We start from the raw sequence: 24,404 nt of genomic DNA on the forward strand, positions 1-24,404 counted from the left end.
GAAATAAATGCTATCGAAAGCGAATTCCCAGATGTTGCGGTATACATATGCGATTTTCACCGCGAGCAGGCGTGGCAGAGATGGGTCAAAGCCGGCAAAAATGGACTGACCGTAGGGGAACAAAAGATGTTTCTAGAACTGATGCAAGCAATTGCTCGTGCTCGTTCGGAGACGTCCTACAAGAAGGCCGTGGAAAGCCTGAGAAAGTCGACGTTGTACTTAGGAAATCCCAAAGTACAAGAATACTGCGGGAAGGTGTGCTTGGACTGTTCCGATCGTTGGGCTCATGCATTTCGTGTTCAACAGGCCGTTAACATCGTGAATACCAACAATGGAATTGAAGCGCAGAATAAGTTGTTCAAATACAGGTATTTGCCTGGATCACTCGACAAATCAGTTTTTAGAATAGTGGTGATGATCGTGGAGTCGTTTATCCCTGATTCCTACCAACACTACCTGGACACCAACCTTCAGCTGAGTGGTTCTTATCGTGAATTCAAGCGCGATATACCTGACTATCTTCACAACCGTCCTCCTCATTTCGTCAAACACTGCCTCAGGAGTAACTTTGGGGCTGCTGAGTTTGCCGAACATGACGTGAAATGTGTCAATTTAGAAAAGGGTGAATTTCTCGTCAAAAGCAGTTCAAACAGTACGAAGCTGTTTGCTGTCAAGCTGTTGGAGCCAAATGTGAAAGCTGGCGTAAAACGCATTTCCCTTGTAAACACCTTTTTGCTGTTTTCAACTTCTTTGACGAGTGGAGCTTTAACAGCTTACCGCATTCTTACAAAAATAGCGTCTTCATAACTCTGGACACCGTGCATTTTGATCAAGCCGATCCTGACGAACAACCAACCTCGGAACCGAGTTCAACGGACGAGGGAAATGACTTTTACAGTCAAGTATGCGGTGCAGAAACAACAGTCCCCACCTCATCTTCCGATGAATATGATGCACCTGCTCAATCCAGTGGCACTTCTTCCCGGCAAAAAAACAAGGACAACGAGCAACCTTTAATAACTGAAAAGCTCAGAAAGCGCCTTCAGGAAAGAGTCGATGAATTAAGATCAGCAACATTCGTGGTCGATGATTCAGGTATCCTTGAGAATACTATCAAGACTGTGGAATCTCTGCTAAAGGATCTCCGTCAAAGTTCCTCTCTTGAAAATGGCCTTCCTCTTCGACAGAGTCCTGCAAAAAAAAAGCTCAAAGTTACAGAGGTAGACTACCACAAGGTTAAACATAAGACACTTCCCAAACGCAGACGACACAGCAAGAGAAGGAAGGACAGGGGCGTGGTTGTAGACTTGACAAGGGATGAGGGCAATTCCAAAGACAGTGCTGTGGAATTAGAAGAGGTTGGTATAATCCGTTGTTTTCTCACAACGATTGAAAGAACTGTTTATGTCAACGTGTAAAATGTTTATCTTGTATGTGCCAATGTTTTATTTGCAGGTTGACTCGATATGTGATGTGTCTCTTGATGACGATAATGAACTTGAACTGTGTAATGATGCGGATAACGACATGGATAATGATGAGCTAACTGGCACAATTCACGAGAGTTCTGCTCGTATCTCATTAAGGTATAATTCTATCGAATGTAGTAATACAGAACAGTGATCATAACTCTTCGAATATTCTATCAGTTAAGTAGGGAACGATTTATCAACCTTTTAGACTATTCTTTTGATCTACTGTTATGGTGTATATACAGGCCTTCTCAGCTAGGAGAGTCAGAAGTATAGTTGTGTGACGCAGAGACGAGAGTTAAGACCTTGCAAGTCAACACTGGTATACACGATTCCGTACTGGAAGTAGGGCCATTCAAAGTAACCGTTTCTGACTTGCTAGCCACTCTTCCTCCTGGCACTTTATCTGCAAAAGAAACACAGAAAATTAAAGAGGAAATCCCTAGTTTTGTAGATGGATGGTTAACTGATACGGTGAGCAGTACTGTTTTCCAGTAACTATTTGAAAGATTAATTTTGTATATCTTCAGTTGTTAAAGTCGTTGTGCTTCTCTTTGTAGATCGTTGATGGTACACTGTGGAAACTAACAAAACTCAACCAAAAAATCTTTGCTGCTGACAGTACCCTTTGTCAGTTGGTGAAACATGGGGCAAGTACCCGTAGATTGTGGATGGGCGAGAGGTTCCATGGAATTGAAAAAATTATTATTCCAATGAATATCACTGGACATCACTGGACATTACTGGTAAGTCGAGGATGCTATTCATACTGTACATTTTTTTTTATAAAATAGTCATCTCTAAAATTTGTATTATATTCTCTAGATAAATTGAACATTGTACACATGACTCAGGACTTCGTTTTGACGACATAAAATAAATGTGTTCAAAGATTTTAGATAACAAGGAATCTATCCGTGTCTACATTGATCCTATTCATGGAAACAAACATCCAAATGAAATAACAGCAGCTTCCAATCCCAGCCTGTACAGACTTATAAATAACATAAGGTGAGTTTCTGTATTCCCAGCAAGACCCTGTGTTTCATTGTTGTGAGAGTTATGAATGGCCATTGTACTGGCCACATTGTTTTTATGATTTTTCAGCTATATATATATATATATATATATATATATATATATATATATATATATATATATATATATGAGTAATTAAGTGACTTCATGTAACATAAACTTAACTAAACCTAACTTAATTGATCCCATCAATCGCCAGGAATTAATATTGAGACAATGTTCATAACTCATTTTTGTAGCTATATCCAGTAGCATTTATGAAAATGGTTGCAATCTTTCTGTAGTGAGGCTGCTGACATCAAAACAGGCTGGAAAAGTAAAGAGTGGGCATGCCTCGAGCCACCCCATTTTCAGCAAACTGATGGATTCAACTGTGGAGTACTTATTTGTAAGGTAATCTTTAGAGTAGTATAAAGCATTAGATAAGTGAGCTCATAGGTACCAATTCCATCAATATCTTTGACATTAAACAGTCAAAACATTATGATGTCATTCCATAGCAGTTTTTAAAGAAACATTATCAGAATATTTACATTTCTACATCAACCAATCTTACATCATATGTAATATAACTGCAAGATCTATTGTTAGTTTGCCAGGAACTTGTGTGATAACAGACCGATCACAAAGGTCAATGTTTCTATCGAGAGGATGAAGCTTCTATCCAACCTGTTTGGCAGCTGTTACGATGACATTTTGAGGTACAATAATTATGCCTTTCTTATCATTACAATCACCACTGTGTATTGTGTTTAATCCCAAAAAACAAATTGAGAATTAAGTAATCATTTTGAACTTTTACTTCACTTTTTGGCAGAGGAAGGGATGTTCTTGTTTGCAAGGTGTGTCAAATGGATGACAATGAAGACTGGCTTGGCTGCGATAGATGTGGACAGTTCTTCCATGTTAGTTGTTTAGGAGTGAACTTTGCCACAGCATTGCAAAATCCTTTCTTTTATTGTCCATGATCATACACTTAAAATACACACAAATAACAACCTATCTGGGAGTCTTTTCATTTTTAAAGTATGTGATGGAGTTGTGGCTCAGCTTGTTGAAATTTACATTCAAGGGAAAAAAATTGTGAGAAAGTGTATTTTCTAAAGCAAGCTATATAATTTAAATCATTTTTTTCCAAAGAATATGCAGTAAAAGGGCCCAAGATGTGTACTGTTAAGAGACCAATCATTTAAGTCAGTTAAAATTTGACCGACTGAATGTGATCAGTAATACTTCTTTGTTACAGTCACAGCAAATGTTCCTTGATTTAGGCACTCATTTGCTGAGAAACTGATGAAATAGATATGTCATGTTCATTAAACATCTTTTTGGACAAGAACCATGGAACCAATATTTTCAGAAACTGTAATTGTAAAGAAAACAAGAAAGAACCAAAAGGCACACAAACAAGCAAAAGATAAAATACTAAACAAGAACTTACTGAAGAGAAAATTGAAGACACACTTCCAGAAGCAGGTGATAAAATGCCCTTTTTTACCCTGTATGTTCCAATCTGATTGATAAACCATTTACCAACCATTTACAAGACTAATGGCTGAAGCATTAACCTGTGAAAAATATTATCAAATTGGAGTTGATGATAAAATTAAGAAGGTCCGGTTCTAAATAATTCATATCCTTGTACTGTTAACAACAAAAGCAACAGAAAAACCATTGCATTTCGGGTACAACACGTTTGTCACTGGTTTGTGTATAAACACTTTCTTTCCTAATTCCAAAAGCAGTTCCCAGTATCTAAGAGTTATTTGGTGGGGGACAGGGGGAAGGGAACCCATGAGAATAGGGAATGGAGGTGTACTGGAGGCAAGAGGGGCAGGAACTGGGTAAAATTTTTAGCAAAATTGCATAAACTTTTGCAATGAAAATAAAACAGAGGCAAGAGCCATTTAATAAGGTTATGGGAATCAGGATGTTCAGACCCCTCTGTCCAACTCCCCCCTCCCTGCAGTAATTTGAAATCCAAGTTTTCCCAGCTCATACGAACACACTTGAGTCCCCCCTTCACCAACTCAAACTGTTATTGTGAAGGACCTGCTCTTCACCATGACTAATTATTAATATGAAACCATTACATTTCCTTCTGCAATAAGCCAAGAATACCTTACTGGCCAGCTTCTAAAAGCTGCATATTTTTTACGATAATAATGCTTACTTGTTCTTAATTTTAACTGATGTCAACTACTAAGTTTTCAATGGGCCAGTAGACTATCAAACAGACGAACCTATTCCTGATCTTAACGGCAAAGTATATATGGCCACCTTGGAAGCTCAGCTTTTTTACTGTATTAAAAATTATACAAGGAAAAGTTCTGCAGTTTTCTAATAAAGCATTCCTTTTTACCCATGTACTTACCTCCTCTTTGAATCTGCCATTCAATTCGCCTTTTCTTAACGTAAATTCTAACAAAATCCTGTAAAGTTTCAACTCCGGAACCCAACTGATCAGAGTAGAGTAATCAATTGTGATACCGCTGGTTGACTGCAGGCAGATCCTTGTTTATTATTACTAAAGTGAGACGACCGCTGACACGATAAAATCATACTGCAGAAGGGGGTCACAGAGTCTACGTGGGAATTCGCGACCCCGTAACTTAAGACCGAGTCACACAACGCGTGACGCGTTCATGAATTAATCGTAGGCTTTTTCTCGAGACGTGAGCTTGGGCCAAGACAATTGCGTAAACAATATTTAACATAACAACATTATATATAAACAAACATAGGGTTTTGGATCACTTATTTCTTAAAAAAGAATGTCCATACAACTACTATGAAAACAAATATAAGATTCACCTTTCTGATCGTGAAATTAATACCATTCGTACTGTTATCGTACCTACGTTTCTTGCCATCAAGTGAATCCAACATGTCGTCTTTCTTCACAAGCAGTTTGCATCCATTATAGTTATGTTCTTCAGTCTCACGGTAGTAGTGTTGTTCAATCGATTGCATAGAGTATATGCAGTTTGGTTTATGATTTCAGATTTTGCTTTTTACAACAAGTGAACGTTTTTCGACTACGATATTGGCATACTTAGCATACAAGGCATTCAAGGCTTTCATGGCTTTCAAGCGTTCGCGACTCAATCCGTTCCAAAATTAACGCTCAATAACATCGTTCAGTGTGGATTAGCCGCGATTAATACGACTTGTATATGCGTCTGTAAGTATTTTGCGTGTTCGCGCCGTAATGCTCCAGGAGATCGCAATGACAACTAACTGTGATCCAATGAGGTGTTCACATGCTGATCACGCGTGTTATCTTGATGATGATTGACGTTGTCATGCACAGACAGGGCCGGGTCACATGACAAACACGAGATTTTGCTTATAAAACTCTTAGGTCAGTTGTTTTGTATTTCAACGTATTTGGATTGCGATCTCCTGGAGCATTATAGCGCAAACGCGCAAAATACTTACAGACGCATATACAAGTCGTATTAATCGCGGCTTATCCACACCGAAAGATGTTATTGAGCGGTAATTTTGGAACGGATTGAGTCGCGAACGCTTGAAAGCCATGAAAGCCTTGAATGCCTTGTATGCTAAGTATGCCAATGCCTTAGTTGAAAAATGTTCACTTGTTGTAAAAAGCAAAATCTGAAATCTGAAACCAAACTGCATATACTCTATGCAATCTATTGAACAACACTACTACCATGAGACTGAAGAACAAAATTCAAATGGATGCAAACTGCTAGTGAAGAAAGACGCCATGTTAGATTCACTTGATGCCAGGGAACGTAGCTACGATAACAGTGCGAATGGTATTAATTTCACGATTAGAAAGGTGAATCTTATGTCTGTTTTCATTGTAGTTGTATGGATATTCTTTTTTAATAAATACATGATCCAAAATCCCGTGTTTTTCGTGTATAATGTTATTATGTCAAGTATTGTTTACGCAATTGTCTTGTCACAGGCGACCCAAGGTCACGTTTCGAGAAAGAGCCAACGATTAATTCACGAACGCGTCACGCGTTGTGTGACTCAGAGTAAGTTATTTTAGGAACCGTTGAAAATTTGAACACGTTATAAGGAATAGTTTAGGGAACGAAATATGGTCGATTTACAACGATAATTATTTCGAAATATGAAGATTTTTCTCGAAAAATCAATAAAACTTAATCATACCCTGTGTATCCGTTGTAGTTTCTGGCGATTGTTGCCGTTTTAAGCTTGCTTTACCATCACTATTATTCACGTCATCTACTTTTATTACATTGGTAAAATCTGTACAGACATCACACCAACCAACTCGCGCGCAAAGTAAGAAGACTATGTTGAAGGCTTGAAATTATATTACGATCGATTTTCATCAAGAAATGGGCCAGGAATTTTCCACAATAGTGCAAATAATCGTGAAGGCTGATCGCGGAAAAGCGATTGCGTGACGCTCGGTAAGCTGTAAGATGACATGTTATTATATACCAGACGTAAACACTCTTCAGATTCTCAGTCTACATTTTTTACCCACTCTGCAGTCTATATTTTGTATCCGGTCTGCAGTCTACATTTTGTACTAACAGGTATCCGTGGCACAAATACAGTTTATTTTTGGTTACATTTATTCGCACAACACACATAATCTACCACAAAATACCTGTGTGTGAGGTAATTCGACATTTTCATTCTTTTCCGCGTTAATAATCTTCTTTTCTTTTGTAAGAATGTAGACCGCTTACAATGTTTCAAGTAATCCACCCACCTTAGAAAAAATAACTCTTGCATGCATAGCATGCCTATGATGCTCCAGGAGATCGCAATCCAAATACGTTGAAATACAAAACAACTGACCTAAGAGTTTTATAAGCAAAATCTCGTGTTCGTCATGTGACCCGGCCCTGTCCGTGCATGACAACGTCAATCATCATCAAGATAGCACGCGTGATCAGCATGTGAACACCTCATTGGATCACAGTTAGTTGTCATGGTGTTGAGGGCCCAATGACCTCTGGTACTATTGCGCAATTTTTCCATTTTGTGGCGGAGGAAAAAAAAAAAAAAAAAAAAAAGACGACAAAAAAACAAAGGCATTTTATGACTGGGCTATCACAGGTATCCCAGTAAAAAAAAAGACGACAAAAAAAACAAAGGCATTTTATGACTGGGCTACCACAGGTATCCCAGTAAAAAGACAAAAAAAACAAAGGCATTTTATGACTGGGCTACCACAGGTATCCCAGTAACAAAGGCATTTTATGACAGGGCTACCACAGGTATCCCAGTAAAAATAACTTAATTTGATTTGCGAGTCGATAACACCTAAGAGATGTTATTGAACAGGAAATTTACGTTTTTGTCTACCTCATACGTTAAGAAAACAGGCTAAGGAGTAATTCTTTATTCCTTCTTACTCGTATTAAAAGTCATATTGAATAATAAAAAAAAAGTTTTATATTCAGAGCTCTCGCTTGTTATTGTAGACGCTTGGACTTGTACACCGATCGAAGCTTCAACATCCTTCCCGGGTAACTCAAGGGCATTTTCCAAAAAGGGTCTTACTGGGGAGGGGAGTTTGAACCTTGCTTGGGTGGGGTGGGAAATTTGAACCGGAAGTGTCAAGTCTTATCAGTGGAATCAGTTCACGTGTTTTAATTTTTAATGAGGACGAGTTTCAAGGTGAAGAGTCCGTATAATGATTCTATTTGATTCATCTTTCAAACCAGATATCATGTGAATATCGATACCATCTTCGATTTATATTACGCTCCTGTACACTCTCTTATTTTTTTCTTTAATATCCTGGGGTAATTCTTATGAGTTCAATCTCCATCCCGTATTTCTTCTTTAAAAACGTGTAATTCGTATTATTACTTTCTCCTCATTCTTTAAACATATCAGCCCTTTCTTTAAATCCTTAGTAATCATGAAATTTTTCGATCATGTCCAATTTTTTTTTATCAGATTCTATGTACAAATTCCATAAACACCACCTTACCTCCGGTTTCTCCCGCTTTCTCACTCCTGTCAAGAGTATTTATACCTACAATACTAGACTGGCTTCCTAACTTCTTTTGCTCTTCCAAAGTCTCGCACTTTTAATGAATATCTCAAGTTCGGCAGCCTATCTATTCAAAAAGAAACTAGAGAATTTCTATTTTGACATTTATCCTATCGTCGGCTGCGCCCGTGGACAATATGAAGCGAATCCTGTGTTCTGATTGGCTAGCCGAACGGGCAAGATGGGTCTATCTCGCCCGTTGGGGATTGGTCGCGTTGATCGCGCGAAAGAAAAAAATTGTGTGGAGCAAACTTACCAAGTTTGTAATTCTTGGACAATGTCGGCCATAAAGTCGCAAAAAGCGGCAGAAGACAGACAAACCAAAGAAAATATAACAACTCTTGTGGGTACTATACTGTATTACAAACGCAGTTGGCTTGTTTTTTCCCGGCTCTCAAACTAAACAAGTTATTCATTGATTTTTAACAGAGCGAAACCTTTCTTCCATCCTTTATTGAACGAGCTTGTTCAGTCAAGATGGCTGGATATTAACCTCATTCTCTTTTTGCGTTTTTATGGACCACGACTTCGTCCCAGTCCGTAAAAACGCGAAAAAAAAAAGAACTCGGCCAATATCCAGTCATCTTGGCCGAACAAGTTTGGTCAATAACGCATATCATATATTGGTACCACTATACTGGAATATCATATGGCAAGGTAGTCCTGAGGTAAATCCGAGCGTTCTGATTGGTAATTACTTGGTCCGTATTTTCCCATATCTCGCTTCCTTAAGCCGTACTTGGTAATAAAATTTGCGCGCTTTGAATAAATATGTGTATTCATTTCCGTAAAATGTATTTGGGCCATATTTTCATGGTGAATTTGCCTCGGATTGAAATAGCGCATTTGTTCAAGACAGTTTTGTGGAACAGAAAACAAGGACGGGCGAGCATCAGTAAAACTACAAATACTACATTTCGATACATTGAATACGAAGATATAGAAAAAAAGAATTCACTAAAGCTTTAGATACCTGCAACATGATGTGTGCTGGTGATCAAAAGGAACATTTCTGAGACGAAAACGGGGAGCAATACATCGGAGTTGTAGATTTCAGGTTTCGTTTTTGATCAGTAACCGTGCGACTTTAGAATCACTTTAGGTTCCTTTTGTCATAAAATAATTTTGCAATTTATGAAAAAGAGGTAGACTGTTAAGCTCTGTATCATATGATAGCCATCTTTAGCACCTTTCACACACCACAAATCCCTCTCCCCCACCTTAAGGGATCGCACTCTCATGTTAGAAGAGCGGTGTTGCTCGTAAGAATTATCTAATCATGTCATATTCAGTTTTTACAGTAAATTTAGCGCGCATTACCGTCTATGGTACAGCATGAAAATTCTCCGAAAAAAAAAGGGTTTTCCTTCTTGTCACGAGCTCACGACAAAGAAAAAGATCCTGAGTCCCCATGACGAATCAAATCTTAGGCCTATGCATTCCGTGCTGCATAGAAGCGTAGATTCCGACGGAGGAGTTATCCGAAGGAACTAGGATTTATTAGAAGGGAAGGGCTGAAAATATTGCGTTGTCTTGTAGTATTTTCACTAGACCCTTATTGTGTATAACTTCTAAAATGCTGTTGTGTAATTGAAGTGAAGGAAGTTGTTCTAACAAGAGAATCTTTTAAAGACCTGACCTTCCGATTAGCAACAATTGGGGGATCAGGATACATTTGCACCAGGTTATTGTTGCCTGAAATAAGGTGCCAGTGTTTTATAAGAATCTTTTTGACATTCTGGTTAGCAGGGTTGAAAGTCCTAACGAACGGGAAAATCTTTTTAGATGATTTCGGTTTGTTTCTCATAGCCGTGTTGCGTGATGAGAACTGGGCATCGGCAAACACCTTTTGGACGAGGTCCTGAGGGTAGCCTCGTTCTGTAAGGCGAGATACAAATTCTTTCTTCCTTAGCTCAAAAGATTCTTTAACCGAGTTTGTTCTCAGTAAGCGTAGTGCCTCTCATTTTACAAAACCCTTCTTAACCGTTTAGCCCCTAAGAGTGACTAGCATCTAATTTCTCTTTACAATATTACCCTTTAGTCACGCACTGAGGTCATGAGAATTATGGAAATGATCAACAACCACAGAAGCTCTGGATCATTAAGCTAATTCTCCTTTGTCAGCACCTTAGGAAATGTATAGAGAACAGTGTGGAGAGTATGCATAATGATGTTAGGGTGTAAAGAGAACAGTGTGGAGAGTTTGCATACTGATGTTAGGGTGTATAGAGAACAGTGTGGAGAGTATGCATACTGATGTTAGGGTGTATAGAGAACAGTGTGGAGAGTATCCATACTGATGTTAGGGTGTAAAGAGAACAGTGTGGAGAGTATGCATACTGATGTTAGGGTGTATAGAGAACAGTGTGGAGAGTATGCATACTGATGTTAGGGTGTATAGAGAACAGTGTGGAGAGTATGCATACTGATGTTAGGGTGTAAAGGGTTAACACCGAGAAGGTGGCGTGAAGATAACTGTGTGTATCTTGGAACGTTTCTGTCGGCTTGTAATATGTTTAAACATCAACGATTTTGCTATCGGTAAACCTCGGTCCTTGAAACACTTCAGTATCGAGAAAAACAATTTTTTTTGATGACTGTTCATTCGTGAATGTAAAGGTGGCGCGGAATGAGTTAGCAAACTCAGTGAAGTTGTTGATTTCGGTTTCGGGAATGGTCCACGCATAAAAAATGTCATCAATGTATCTTTTCCAAAGAAATGGTTTCTGTGGGCTTGTAGCTAGTTTGTAGCTGTTTCTCAATAAGAGCCATGAATATGACTGCAAAAGGTACGTCATTTTTTTCCCCAAGCTATTGCGCGTGTTTGAAAATAGTTTTTGTGGTTGAATTTGAAAGAGTTTTTTTTATGAATCAGTCATATAAGGTCTCTCAAAACTGTTGCTGGGATCGAAGGTTTGACTGATAATGCTCTTCGTACAGTTTTGACAGACGACTTTAATTCCTTCTTCCTTCCTTTAAACCCTCCATACAAGAACAAAAAAAGAATTTCTTTGTTTTTGCGCGCCGTGTCCCCATGTAGGCAATTGTGTTCCGCAGGTTGTTGAAACTCACTTCCGTCTTAAGACGCTTAGGGGTTGGTTTTTACAAAGGCATGTCGTGGTCGTTTGGTAACTCTTAGTACTTTTTGGAAGCTAGTTTTGACGAAAGCACGTCGTCGTTTAATTCTGCACTGGCTCGTTTAGTGCGTGCCTTCACAATGGAACGTTTGGAGGCTGACTGTTTTTCTGGGGAGATTTAATTGGCGAGATCAGCAGCGTTTGGCTGTCTCTTATTTTAGCGAGTATAGCACTGACTTTTCTGTCTCCAATAGTGGCCATGAGGTTCTTAGAAGAACTGTTAAAGATGGCAAAACCGGTTTCGAAAAACGGACAGTTGCTTCCTCTGTCTGTTGCTTTGTAGGTGCTCGTGTGAATGTGAGCAAGCCAGTGAAGGGGGTGAGGGAGCCTTTAACGGAGGCAGGTCTCGTAAAGGAATAGTATCAAAAGCTTTCTTACGTTATTGCAAACTTACTCAGTATTAAGTTCACTGTTTTTGTAAAACGTCGAACATACCACCTCAATTAAAAAAAAAACAAATTTTTCCGTTTAATCTGTTCCCATCACCATTTTGCGTCTTTGTCGAGCGGCACTAACAGAGCTGACTCGAGATATTAATTGGTGAAACCAAAGATTAAATGTCCAATCTGTGAACTAATCTGAGTTCGGATACACCACGGCAACTTACTCCAAAAAGGTTAAAACCGGTGGTGCATGTTACATAAGCTGGGTTCTCAAGTGGGAAATTTAACCTCCTACTCTATCTCTCGATCCAGGTCTTTTCACGTAATTCGTCTGGAACTTAACTTGACAAACCTGAACAACTTAAACGAGGATGAAAAAGTTTTGAAATGATCGGTACAGTGTAATGGCGGACAGTTAAAACGAAAAATTGTTGCCTATTGAAAAAAAAAACCAAGAAAACCACCCCTTTTTTGGCAGTACTTAGAAGGGTGTAATTTCATCAAAAATTAAATCAGAATCGGGTGAACGGGAAGACATTTTCCTCTTTTTTCTTACCTCGAGAAACTTTAACTAAAAGTTCTTGTCTGAAAGCTTCCTTAGACCCACAGTTGCCTCTCGGAAGATTACCCTCCCACCCTCCCCCGACTTGTCACCACTCGAGTGGTCTACACCCACAAACCAAGTACAGTAAACAATGTCGCCAGTAAAAAAAAACCTTTATTACAAAATATTTGCGGTTCTATTTACATTAAGCGTTGTTTTTCACTCTGGTGATTAAAAATACTTCGTCTACCTGGTAAGTCTCTTTGACCCAAAATCAAGATTTGACTTGCAACTATTTATTTTGTTTAAATATAAAAATCTACTAAAAATTGATGAAACTATAAAAGATTTAGAGATCCTCAAAAGACAGGTTTAAAGCTGGTCGGTGTCTCTGAGTTATAGCTTTAAGAATTGCACGATATTCAGAACTAAGAAACGAAGGCAGATTTAGTGTGGTTAACTTAAAGCTTGAATGCTTTAAAGTTCTACATAGACTGGCAACACTGGTATCAGTGAAAAAACTATTTCCCAGATTTAGTGTGGTTAGCTTACAGCTAGGATGCTGTAAAGCTTCAAATAGAATGGCAATACCGGTATCAGTAATGCGATTCTGCGTTATAGTTAGTGTGTTTAGCTTACAGCTTGGATGCTGTAAAGCTTCACATAGACGGACAACACCGATATCAGTCATAGCACTAATCCCCAGATTTAGTGAGGTTAGCTTACAGCTTGGATGCTGTAAAGTTTCACATAGACTAGCAACACTGGTATCAGTGATAGAACCACCCCGCAGATTTAGTGTGGTTAGCTTACAGTTTGGATGCTGTAGAGCTTCACACAGACTGGCCACACTGGTATCAGTGATCCCAGTGGTCACTAGCCTTAATGTGGTTAACTTCCTTACTACTAATCTATTAATAACATCAACACATTCATCAGTCAAGTAAATGTAGACTAATTTCAGTTCACACACAAGACAGTGTTCATTGTTCAGTGAATTACAGACTCGTTGTATTCCAGACAGTGTTAGCTGTGATCCGTGAAGTTCTAACTCCTTAACTGTGACGAACTTATCAGAACATTTGTGTTGTGCCTCTCCAGCTTCCTCTTTATTTAGTACATTGATAATGTCCAACACAAATGATACTCCAATGCAGTCCACATCAGAAAAATCCTTAAAAGCCACGACGCCGTCTGAATTACAAAAGGCTTGCGGATTATTCCTGATGAATTTTTTGGCAAATTCTTTGTTTTGATACTCATTCAGACACCTCATTTTAAGATTACGATGCATAAAGGGTGAATCTAATAGTTTTTCAATCAGTTCCTTGTTTCCCTCACTTGATAACACGCCAGCCATGAATTGGAAAACCATTTCGGAACATTGTTTGTCTGGGACACAATTTTTCTTAACAAACCAACGAGCAGCCAAGAATTCTTGGACGGTTAGATGTGTGAAGCTAAAGTGTTTCGTGGTTGTAATCAGTGCAGTCCTGAAAGGCTGACCACAGTAAAGAAGACCGCTACCTTTCAGTTTGTTGACTTCTTCCAGCTCAAACTCACCTTCCATCTCCCTTTCATCAAAAGTTACCTTTCCTGCAAGCAGCAGTTTAGCCGCTAGTTCTGATAATTTCTCTAATGTGTTCTTGATGACAGAAGGGGGCTTGAATTGCTCGGGAATTTCTTTCTGTCTGTATTCTGACTCGGCGCAATGCTTAAGTTCAAAGATATCAACAAGTTTGGTGTAAATGTCGGTTGTTGAGACAGGAAGGTCATCAGGATTTTCTGATTCAGCAAGGGTATACTCCATCTCGAAGCACAACAGATAACAGAGCATAGGAATATGAGCAAAACTTACGAGGTTCTCATTGTTCATGACATGTTTAATTACAGAGTTCTTCATATTTTCGTTTTTCTTGAAGTATTTCTCAAGGTACTCTTTCACTTGCTCTGACGAAAATCCCGCAATTTCCACGTATCGTTTAAAACGGATTCCTCCCATCTTGTTTGATTCATCAGGTCGCGAGGTAATCATGACGATGGCCCCTTTCAAGATTTTTCCTTTGATGAGTTTTGAACATAATGCGGCCACCGGCATTTCACGTCTAGCGTCATTGGGATGCTGTTCTTCTAAGTTTCCAGCGATGTAGTCTTGCTTTGAATACTCATCATAGCCGTCGAGGATGATTATAACTTCCTTGGGATGCTTTACAATGTACTCAAATGTAGAGTCATCAATGTTACATTTGTCATCCAGTACCGAACAACAATTTAAGGTTTCTCTTAAAGTCACACAGTTATTTTCAAGCAAATTCGATTGACGGAAAGTAAGCAAATACACAAACTTTAAATTTGGGATTTCAGTGTCTTCTCGTGCTTGAAATAATTCGTTGTTGGCCCAATCGCGAATCACCTTTTGGCAAAACAGGGATTTCCCAATCCCTGCTTTTCCAAAGACAAGAATAGAATTAGCACTTTCCTGATCATCAATCGTGCCAAGAAATATTTCATTGCAGTGCTTGACTGGAGTACCGCTGACTTTCCCGTAGTCATCAAGCACTTTGCTCCTTGAATAATATGTCTCGTCATTCTTGATTAGGGCTTTTCTTCCATGTTGTATGAGAAGATTAGTGAATATTTCGTCTGTTTTCGCGTTGGAAATTGTGCGAGATGCAAGCAGTTTGGGTTGGAACTCCGTTTGGCCTATGATGGAAGTCTTTAGAGCTGAAGTGTAGGCATTTACGGCTAAAATATAAAAAAAGAAACATATTTAATAAACAATATGAACACGAGGATAACAGTTTAAGTACTTTCACTCTTACTCCACAGGGTTTAACTGTTTTGAGGGCAGGTCAATCGACACACAAGCGTTGAAGAAAAAGATCTTAGGCTACATTGGTCTTACTCTTATTGATTAAAAAAGTACAACAAACTAAAGGCACATGAGTACCACACATAGCTCTAAACCTTAAGGCTTAGTCTTGAATGTAAATTACAAAGTATAGTGTCTGACAGAGAAACAATTCCAGTATTGGATATCTGAGCCCCAACTCGTGGACCCTATAATGGTTAAAAATCGGTGGTGGTTTGGGGAGGAAGGCCCCACCCCCTCCCTCCAAGAGGTCCTGGCCCCACCCCAATCAGATCCACTTGTCTGACACTCAAATTTTACAATTAATTTTCTAGATATAAGTGTTGACCTATTGTGGTTTCAGAGTAAAAATAAAGTTTCTGTGTTTGCTAAACAAAAATTGTGACCCCATTCTCTCAAAAAAAAATCCTGAATCAACATTTGATTCCAATATCTGATCATGAGAGTTAAAATAGTGGCATATAAGTTCACTGTTTATCATTACCATTCACATGTTCACTATTATTACACTCATCAAAACATGTTGGACTTACCTTGAGAGGGTAATTCATTGGCACCTAAATGAATTAATAAACAGAAAAAAAATTGTCTCTTTAATTAATTTACAAAAGAAATTTACTTACAATCTAATTCCTTCACTTCAAACTAATCATATGTCAGGTTCCATAAAGGGTTAAAAGAAAAAACAAAATCATAAACATATGTGCTGGCATTTATCACTTCTTTATCCATTCCAATGGTTTCACCATCAAAATACAGTCGCACATGTAGTATTGGATAAATCTATTTTTTTTAGTTTAAAACAATTTGATTTGTTGCTTATTGGCCCAGGAACATATATCATATCACTTCAAATCACCTTGGCAGATGTCATTAGCCTCTGAATTCTCCATATTTTGGTGGTGTTACATAAACCAAGCTAACTATAGAATACAGGCCAGTTCACCAGGCTCATGGAGTGAATTGTTATTCATCATTATATCACTCAATTAAACTACAAGTTTTTTCCTCCCACCACTCCCATGAGTGACCAAGACAGAATCTCTCCTTACCATATCTATACAATATCATGCAGACAAGTGATGAGAATAAAGAAAAATAATAATTATGGGATTACTAGTTGATCTGATAACACATTCTCCAAACTAACATAATGAGAATCATTTGGCAGACAGTAAGGAGAATTGTCAACAAGATCTTGGGAGTTAAAGGGTAAAGAGGCCTCGTTTAAGCTACTGGAATGTTAACTCAAAATATGGGTGACTTAATTTCCTATTTGTGAACAATCACTAAATAAATCATCTTGATTTATAATCCATAAAAGAATATGCTGTGGAAACTTAGATCTAAGTCAGACCTATCCTTGTAAAAAGACAAGATTGAGACAGGAAGCAATACCTGCATTAAAGTGAGGCCAATCTTGAAATATGACTGGATCATTCAAAATGTTGGCCACAACAGATGCTGCCATCACACAGGCAATTTGATTCCATTTCTTGCTTGAAGACTGCATTTCATCTGCAAAGTCTTTGATGCCCTTGACTACCACCCATTCTGTCTTGAAATCATGGGCTGCTGTATACACTCCTGAATAAAAAAAAAACATTCATGTCTGTTATCTAATTATATTAAGCTTATTTTCTCAGCATCCTTAAAAAATAATAATTTTTCAGTCAAAGCTCACAAAGATTCACACTCTACCTGTTTGTCAACATGCACATACCAGAAAGACGTAATAATTAGTACCAAAACCTAATTTTTTTCAACTAGTAATTTAAAAAATTGTACATTGAGACTGTAAAATTATTCTTCAGGCTTCAACTTGTCTCATAAGTAACTTTCAACATTTCTCAAAAGACAAACTGTTGTTAGTTAACCCTTTCACTCCTAAGATCTCTTTAAGAAATTCTCTTTAATGTACAATACAATTCCTATGATGTCAGTTAGGAAAATTTAGTTTTGGATCAACGAATAATCCCCTAATTGACATTTTCTCTTTTCCCATTACTTGTCAGCTTAATATCATATTGATATTGTAAGGAGAAATTCTGTCTTGGTCACTCATGGGAGTTTCAGGCTAACAGGGACTGTGATACTATTCATCAACTCTCAAACTATTAAACAACATAATTTATACATTTTTCAGATGACAAATTTTAAAAAAAATTAATGACATCCTGATGGAGCACATTTCATTTACTTATCCAGAAGAAGTCTCAGGCACCTTCACCTGCAAAAAAATCTTCCTACCCCAGCCAAACATAAAATCATTATAAATTAATACACAATATATAATTCCTGCATATTTCGCACGTTATATGGTATATGCTATTTCTTGGACCAGCAGAGACAATACCAGAGCAGTGTTTTTCAAAATATTTGCTACAAGTGCAAAAGTGCTTGGCTCATCAATTATTTGAGTTATTATGATTCTCACCTCCACCTTCCATTTCAACTGCAATTGCTTCAGGATGTTTCCTAATCATATCTCTGTTCGCCTCTGAGATACTCAGGACCACTCCATCACAGTGTACTTTGGCAGCATATTCATCAGCATTCTGTAAAGGTGCCTTCCACCCATCAGCCACATGTTTGATCAGCTTACCAATATCTCTACTAGGGGGAGTTTTGTGCGCAGCTGTTATCAGCTTTGCTGAAACAACCACATCTCCTAACTTGACCTTTTTGCTGTTCAAACCACTGCAGGCACCAACAGAAAAAATAGCCTTGGGTCTCAGTAGCAAGATGGCATCTTTTGAAACAGAAAAAGAACCCCCAGGAACACCAGGACCTTTGCAGCACCTCATCAATGCAATTTTCATTTTCTTTCCTTGATCATCACCCATGCACCCAAAGTACACAGGGCCAGTACTGATGTGGTAACTCTTGAAGGGTTCCTTCAGGTAGGCAAAGCAGCTTAGGAACTCACAGTCCTCTACTGTTAATAAAAGAAAATCCACTGGCAGTTCAACAGTTTCCCATGGAGTAAAGATTGCTGGAAGATCACTCAACTTTGGAAGTTTCACACTAAGCTCTGGCTGGCTGCTATTCCCAGTCTGTGCTGATCCATTTTTTGCTGGCATTACTACTGTCTCTGAAAAAGAAGGTTGTAGTTTTTTTTTCAGTCATTTGTATGTGACAATTAATTAGCTTACCCAAATGGAAATCAAAAGTTAAGAAAGATGAAGAAAAAAAGCAAAGTATGGGTGCTGTTGACATTTCAAGAAAATAAAAATTCACAACTTTAATTGCCCATAATTGTGACTTTTAAAACAAAATCTGCAGGAAATTCATTTCATTGATTGATCCAGTATGACTTACATTATCAACTCCTTAAAGTTAGTTTAAAGCTCAGGTTAAACAAAAAATTACACACACCTCTCTCCCATGAATTTTGTTCAGAAATGTCCAAGGAGTCCTCCATATTTCCTTCCTTCCTGGGCTTTTTCACAATTTTTTCCTCATTTGATTTGTCTGTGATGCAGTCTTCATCCTTCAACCACTTACTCAGAAGCTCTTGGTAGTCTCCTTCGAGATCAGCATCCACACAATCAAGTGTCATTTCATGAATGTAATCCTGATAGCGAGCCCCTCCAATATGCAGAAAGATGTCTTTAATGTCATTCCAGTAAGAACTGAAAGTTGAATCATCAACTGAAGCAGTGGTAGCATGACTGCAAACTCTATCTCTTAAGACCTTGATTCGGGTGATGTCAGCCTCTGGAGAGGTGTCTGTTATCAGAGGAAGTTTATCCCAGTTACCAGTAGGGAGAGGCAGGCCAAAGATATTCCTCAACAGGAGTAGCAGTAGGGAGGTGTCAAAGTTCCCTGAGGACACGGAGAATTTGACAACAGGATAAAGTTTTCGCCACTGAGAGATACACAGGACTCTCTTCTTCAAAAGTGTTTGTAATTTTGCTTGGTTCTGAGGATGAGCCAGAACTGTGTGAAGGTTTCCAGGTGGACATACCCTGCCAAAGATCTCCCTTAACACACATGATCCAACATCGACAAGAAGGCGACAGAGCTCAGCATAATTAGAGGTCTCGTTGGTAAAAGGAATTGATGGAGTGGCAGAAGCCATGAAGACACATTTCCTATGAGGAAATACTTCTTATTCACTTAAATGACATTGCAAAACATTTACTGTTAGAAATCTGTCATTATTTCAAATGCTGTGACTAAATACCTGATAGCCATGCACTGTCTGTAATAGTCTGCGTTGGCAGTCAAAAATTTTGCAAATTTTCCCACCAAAAGGTTCTCATGGTCTTCTCAGGATTATCAGATGTTTACTTAGAAATGTTGAGCGATTCCAAAATTAATCTGTTTTTTCAGGTGACAAACTCCCCAAGGTTGAACATACCATGATGTTGCTTGATTGTTGAGACTTAAAAATTGCAAGCCTTTGATCAGACTGCACAGAACAGTCTCAAATGGATTTAATGCCCCACAGTTAAAAATTTTCACCAAAATCCCACTGAAAAATTCATACAAACCTGTTGAGTATATTCAAAATTTGTGTTTTTCAGTAGCGGTCAAGCTTACATGTACCATACTTATACATATAAATATTATAGTACATTGTAGTCTTCACAAGTTTGGAAAATTTAATTTATCTTTAAAAAAAAACAAATTAATTTTTGGAATTGCTTGGCATTTCATGATCCTTTAAACCCTAAGAATGATTAGCATCTAATTTCTCCTTACAATATCACCCCTGAATTACATCTTAAGGTCATGAGAATTAAGGAAATGATGCCCAACAAAAGAAGCTTTTGATCGGTAAACAAATTCTCCTTGTCAGCATCTTGGGAAATGTGTAAAGAACAGTATGGAGAATATGCATAATGACTAGGGTGTAAAGGGTAAACAAATATTTAATACTCTTTAGAAGTTTAAAGAACATTTCAGTGAAATTAAGGTGAAAATTTCTAACTGCCAGGCATTCGAGACCGTGCTCGGCAGTCTGATCAGAAGCGTGTCCACAACCGAGCAAATTAAGTTTGGAATCACTTGACATTTTTATAGGTATTCCTGAGAAGTTTGAAAGAACTTTTCCGAGGAAAAGCTATAAAAATTTCGTACTATAGGGCATTTCATTTATTTGAGACCGTACCCGGCTGCTGGGCATTTAATCACAGCTTATTTTAAATCAAAAGTACTAAAATATCATATAGCATTCAGCAAATGCTGCATGCTGTGAGTATCACGATCGCCCGGCGGCCTTAAACTATTTGCTAACAATCGAGAAATTTCCGATGATTTTTCAGCCCTGGTATTTGGCCGATTGAATTCACTAAAACGGGAGATAACCCGTGAATCGACGTTGAAAAATATATATAGGGATCAAGTATAACTCAGAGAAACAATTCGAAAATACGAAAACAAACAGAAGTGCTGACCGAAGCATAAAGCAGGTAATTTAGTGTTAACAACTGGGTTGAAAACGTAAATTAGCCACCGTAAAGAGTAAAAAAGCTGACGTTTCGAGCGTTAGCCCTTCGTCAGAGCGATTGGAAGAATTGTGGGTTGTGTATGGGTTTATATGTAGAAAGTGGAGCTACGCCATTGGTGGGAATATGGTGACGAAAAAACAGGAATAAATTAGTTGAATGAAAAGCGCTCGTTGATTCCGTGGGGATTAAGGGTGCCGATTTGAAATATAAATTTTTGTTCTAGTGTTTTACGGCTTTCCGAACTGCCTAGATGTAAGGAAAGGCCGCAAACTGCCATATGCTGTTTAGAATGATAAGGAAGATTAAAGTGTCTAGCGACTGGCTTGGATGCGTCCTTGTCATTTATTTCCACATCGCGAAGGTGTTCTCGGAATCGGTCACCCAGTCGTCTTCCTGTCTCGCCGATGTATAACTTATTGCAATAAGTGCAAGTTATGCAGTAAATAACATTGGCGGAGGTACACGTAAAGTGATCAATGATCTTAATGGATCTTTTGGGTCCCGATATTTTCTCTACGTTGTGAATGAAAGGACAAGTTTTGCATCGTGAGCGAGCGCATTTAAAAGTTCCAGATTGGTCATTGGTTTGAAATGAACTCCTGACTAAAAAGTTGCCTATGTTTTTGTCACGTTTGAATGAAATAAGTGGGGGTTTCGAAAAGATAGTGCCAGTCTCTGAATCGTTTTGGAGTAATTTAAAATTTTTAAGAATGATAGATTTAACTGCGTGGTTGTGAGGGTGAAATGTAAGAGTAAATGGAATGCGATCCGTGTTCTCCTTCTCGGCCGTTTGTAGTGCTGCCTGTCGATCGATTTGTTGGGCACGGTGGTAGCCCGCTTGAACGACAGAAACAGGATAGCCGCGTTTATCGAAAAACTGGCACATTGCACATTTACTTTTTACCTAAAATCCACAAATCTAACAACCCAGGTCGACCCATCGTTTCTGCCTGCAGTTGTCCCACTGAACTTATTTCCAGCTATTTAGACAAAATTATGGCACCTATCGTCAAAACTCTACCGTCTTACATTAAGGACAGCCAACACGCACTTGAAATTTTTCGTGACTTTAGTTTCCTCGACCAAAACAAACTTATTTTCACCATGGATATAACATCTCTTTACACTGTCATTCCCAATGACGAAGGTCTCCGGGCCCTCAAACATTTTTTCGATCAACGCACTGTTAAGGAACCTAGCTCTGAAACACTACTCCGTCTGGCCGAACTAGTACTCACACTCAATTGCTTTTCATTCGGTGGTAACTACTACAAACAAACTAATGGCGTGGCCATGGGTACTAAAATGGGACCCAGCTACGCCAATCTTTTTGTAGGTTTTATCGAACATCAATTTTTTAGCCAATACCACGGCCCAAAACCTCAACTCTACGGCCGCTATATTGACGATTGCATCGGCGCTACCTCTTCTACCAAAGAGGAGCTCACTCAATTTATAACCGCCGTCAATTCCTTTCATCCGGCTCTTAAATATACCTGGGAAATTTCCGACAATTCTTTGGCTTTTCTAGACATCAAAATTTCAATTGAAGGCAACGGCCTATGTACTAGTGTTTACTACAAACCTACAGATTCACATAGTTACTTGTTGTATTCATCCTCACATCCATCACACGTCAAGAACTCCATACCTTTTTCACAGTTTCTCAGACTTCGTCGTTTATGTAGTTACAACTCTGATTTTTCCGAAAAATCAGAGGCAATGTGCCAGTTTTTCGATAAACGCGGCTATCCTGTTTCTGTCGTTCAAGCGGGCTACCACCGTGCCCAACAAATCGATCGACAGGCAGCACTACAAACGGCCGAGAAGGAGAACACGGATCGCATTCCATTTACTCTTACATTTCACCCTCACAACCACGCAGTTAAATCTATCATTCTTAAAAATTTTAAATTACTCCAAAACGATTCAGAGACTGGCACTATCTTTTCGAAACCCCCACTTATTTCATTCAAACGTGACAAAAACATAGGCAACTTTTTAGTCAGGAGTTCATTTCAAACCAATGACCAATCTGGAACTTTTAAATGCGCTCGCTCACGATGCAAAACTTGTCCTTTCATTCACAACGTAGAGAAAATATCGGGACCCAAAAGATCCATTAAGATCATTGATCACTTTACGTGTACCTCCGCCAATGTTATTTACTGCATAACTTGCACTTATTGCAATAAGTTATACATCGGCGAGACAGGAAGACGACTGGGTGACCGATTCCGAGAACACCTTCGCGATGTGGAAATAAATGACAAGGACGCATCCAAGCCAGTCGCTAGACACTTTAATCTTCCTTATCATTCTAAACAGCATATGGCAGTTTGCGGCCTTTCCTTACATCTAGGCAGTTCGGAAAGCCGTAAAACACTAGAACAAAAATTTATATTTCAAATCGGCACCCTTAATCCCCACGGAATCAACGAGCGCTTTTCATTCAACTAATTTATTCCTGTTTTTTCGTCACCATATTCCCACCAATGGCGTAGCTCCACTTTCTACATATAAATCCATACACAACCCACAATTCTTCTAATCGCTCTGACGAAGGGCTAACGCTCGAAACGTCAGCTTTTTTACTCTTTACGGTGGCTAATTTACGTTTTCAACCCAGTTGTTAACACTAAATTACCTGCTATACTCTCCCACCGACGCAGCACCACAGTTTCTTTAGAAACTTACCCCTTCATTCGAAGCATAAAGCCACGAGTTTTCGCGATTTTTCTTTAAAACACCAGTTTCCTCGCTAGTAGTTGCAGGAATTGAGCTGAGAAAGTGTATGTTAAGGAGTGAATTTACCTTGAAAAGAATCGCCTGCCTAGAAACGTCAAATGAGTCTTTTACGGTAGAGATCAACCGCATCCAACTCGAGTAACAGTCATGTTTTAAGACAACAGTGAGCAGACTGGTTACCAGTCTCACTAACCAAAGTGAAGGAGAGACTGGGAGATAAGACTCCTTGGCCCAAGCTCCAGCTGTGAGATTATCATCTTGCGAAATGAGAGTCGTGGTGAAAATATAAGAGTTTGTATGGGAATATTTTTGATATTGTTCTCAATAAATACCTCACTTACTTATCCATTTCTAGGTTTACTACTCTTCTTAGAAGAAGGACAAGGCTGCACACTCCATTTCCACACACCCGATCCGAGAAGCGAAAAATCTGAGCTCAGAATGACCGGGTGGCCACAGATCCAACGCAGAATCCAAGCACATATGCTGTAATTTCATTTCAATTCACCACCAACTCAATCTTTCCCGTGAAACCGACGCTAAGCCGTAGCTTGTTTCCAAGATTTCTAGTTTAGACGTTTTTGAGTGATGACTTCCTCTGCCCTCCTTGATGCCGGCGTGAGTTTCAACCAATGATAAAGGGTATTACTGATATCCCTCAGTTAATACGGGTGTTATGATTGGTTAATTTAGTCGGCCGTTCTTCACTGTACAGCCCACTTAATA

General features: G+C 38.7%; 2 protein-coding genes across 2 annotated transcripts; one reads left to right on the forward strand and one right to left on the reverse strand.

Annotated features, from left to right (window-relative positions):
• Nucleotides 1-2,102: 2,102 nt before the first annotated feature.
• Nucleotides 2,103-3,848, forward strand: LOC149043498 (uncharacterized). Its single transcript, XM_089210289.1, has 5 exons — nt 2,103-2,218; nt 2,365-2,483; nt 2,795-2,903; nt 3,102-3,211; nt 3,328-3,848. Exons 1-5 carry the CDS (start codon nt 2,144-2,146, stop codon nt 3,476-3,478), a joined length of 564 nt encoding a protein of 187 aa, XP_089066415.1. The 5' UTR covers nt 2,103-2,143; the 3' UTR covers nt 3,479-3,848.
• An 8,908-nt stretch (nt 3,849-12,756) lies between these two features.
• On the reverse strand, nt 12,757-23,852 carry LOC149043499 (uncharacterized). The gene is made up of 6 exons (XM_089210265.1): nt 23,745-23,852; nt 18,850-19,568; nt 17,909-18,565; nt 16,870-17,058; nt 16,005-16,028; nt 12,757-15,344 (listed from the first exon to the last, which is right to left on the reverse strand). The coding sequence occupies exons 2-6, from the start codon at nt 19,553-19,555 to the stop codon at nt 12,949-12,951; spliced, it is 3,972 nt and encodes a 1,323-aa protein (XP_089066391.1). The 5' UTR covers nt 19,556-19,568; nt 23,745-23,852; the 3' UTR covers nt 12,757-12,948.
• Between the last annotated feature and the right edge of the window lie 552 nt (nt 23,853-24,404).

This window comes from Pocillopora damicornis, chromosome 6 (assembly GCF_964200805.1).
Source record: "Pocillopora damicornis chromosome 6, jaPocDami1.2, whole genome shotgun sequence".
Taxonomy (NCBI): Eukaryota; Metazoa; Cnidaria; class Anthozoa; order Scleractinia; family Pocilloporidae; genus Pocillopora; species Pocillopora damicornis.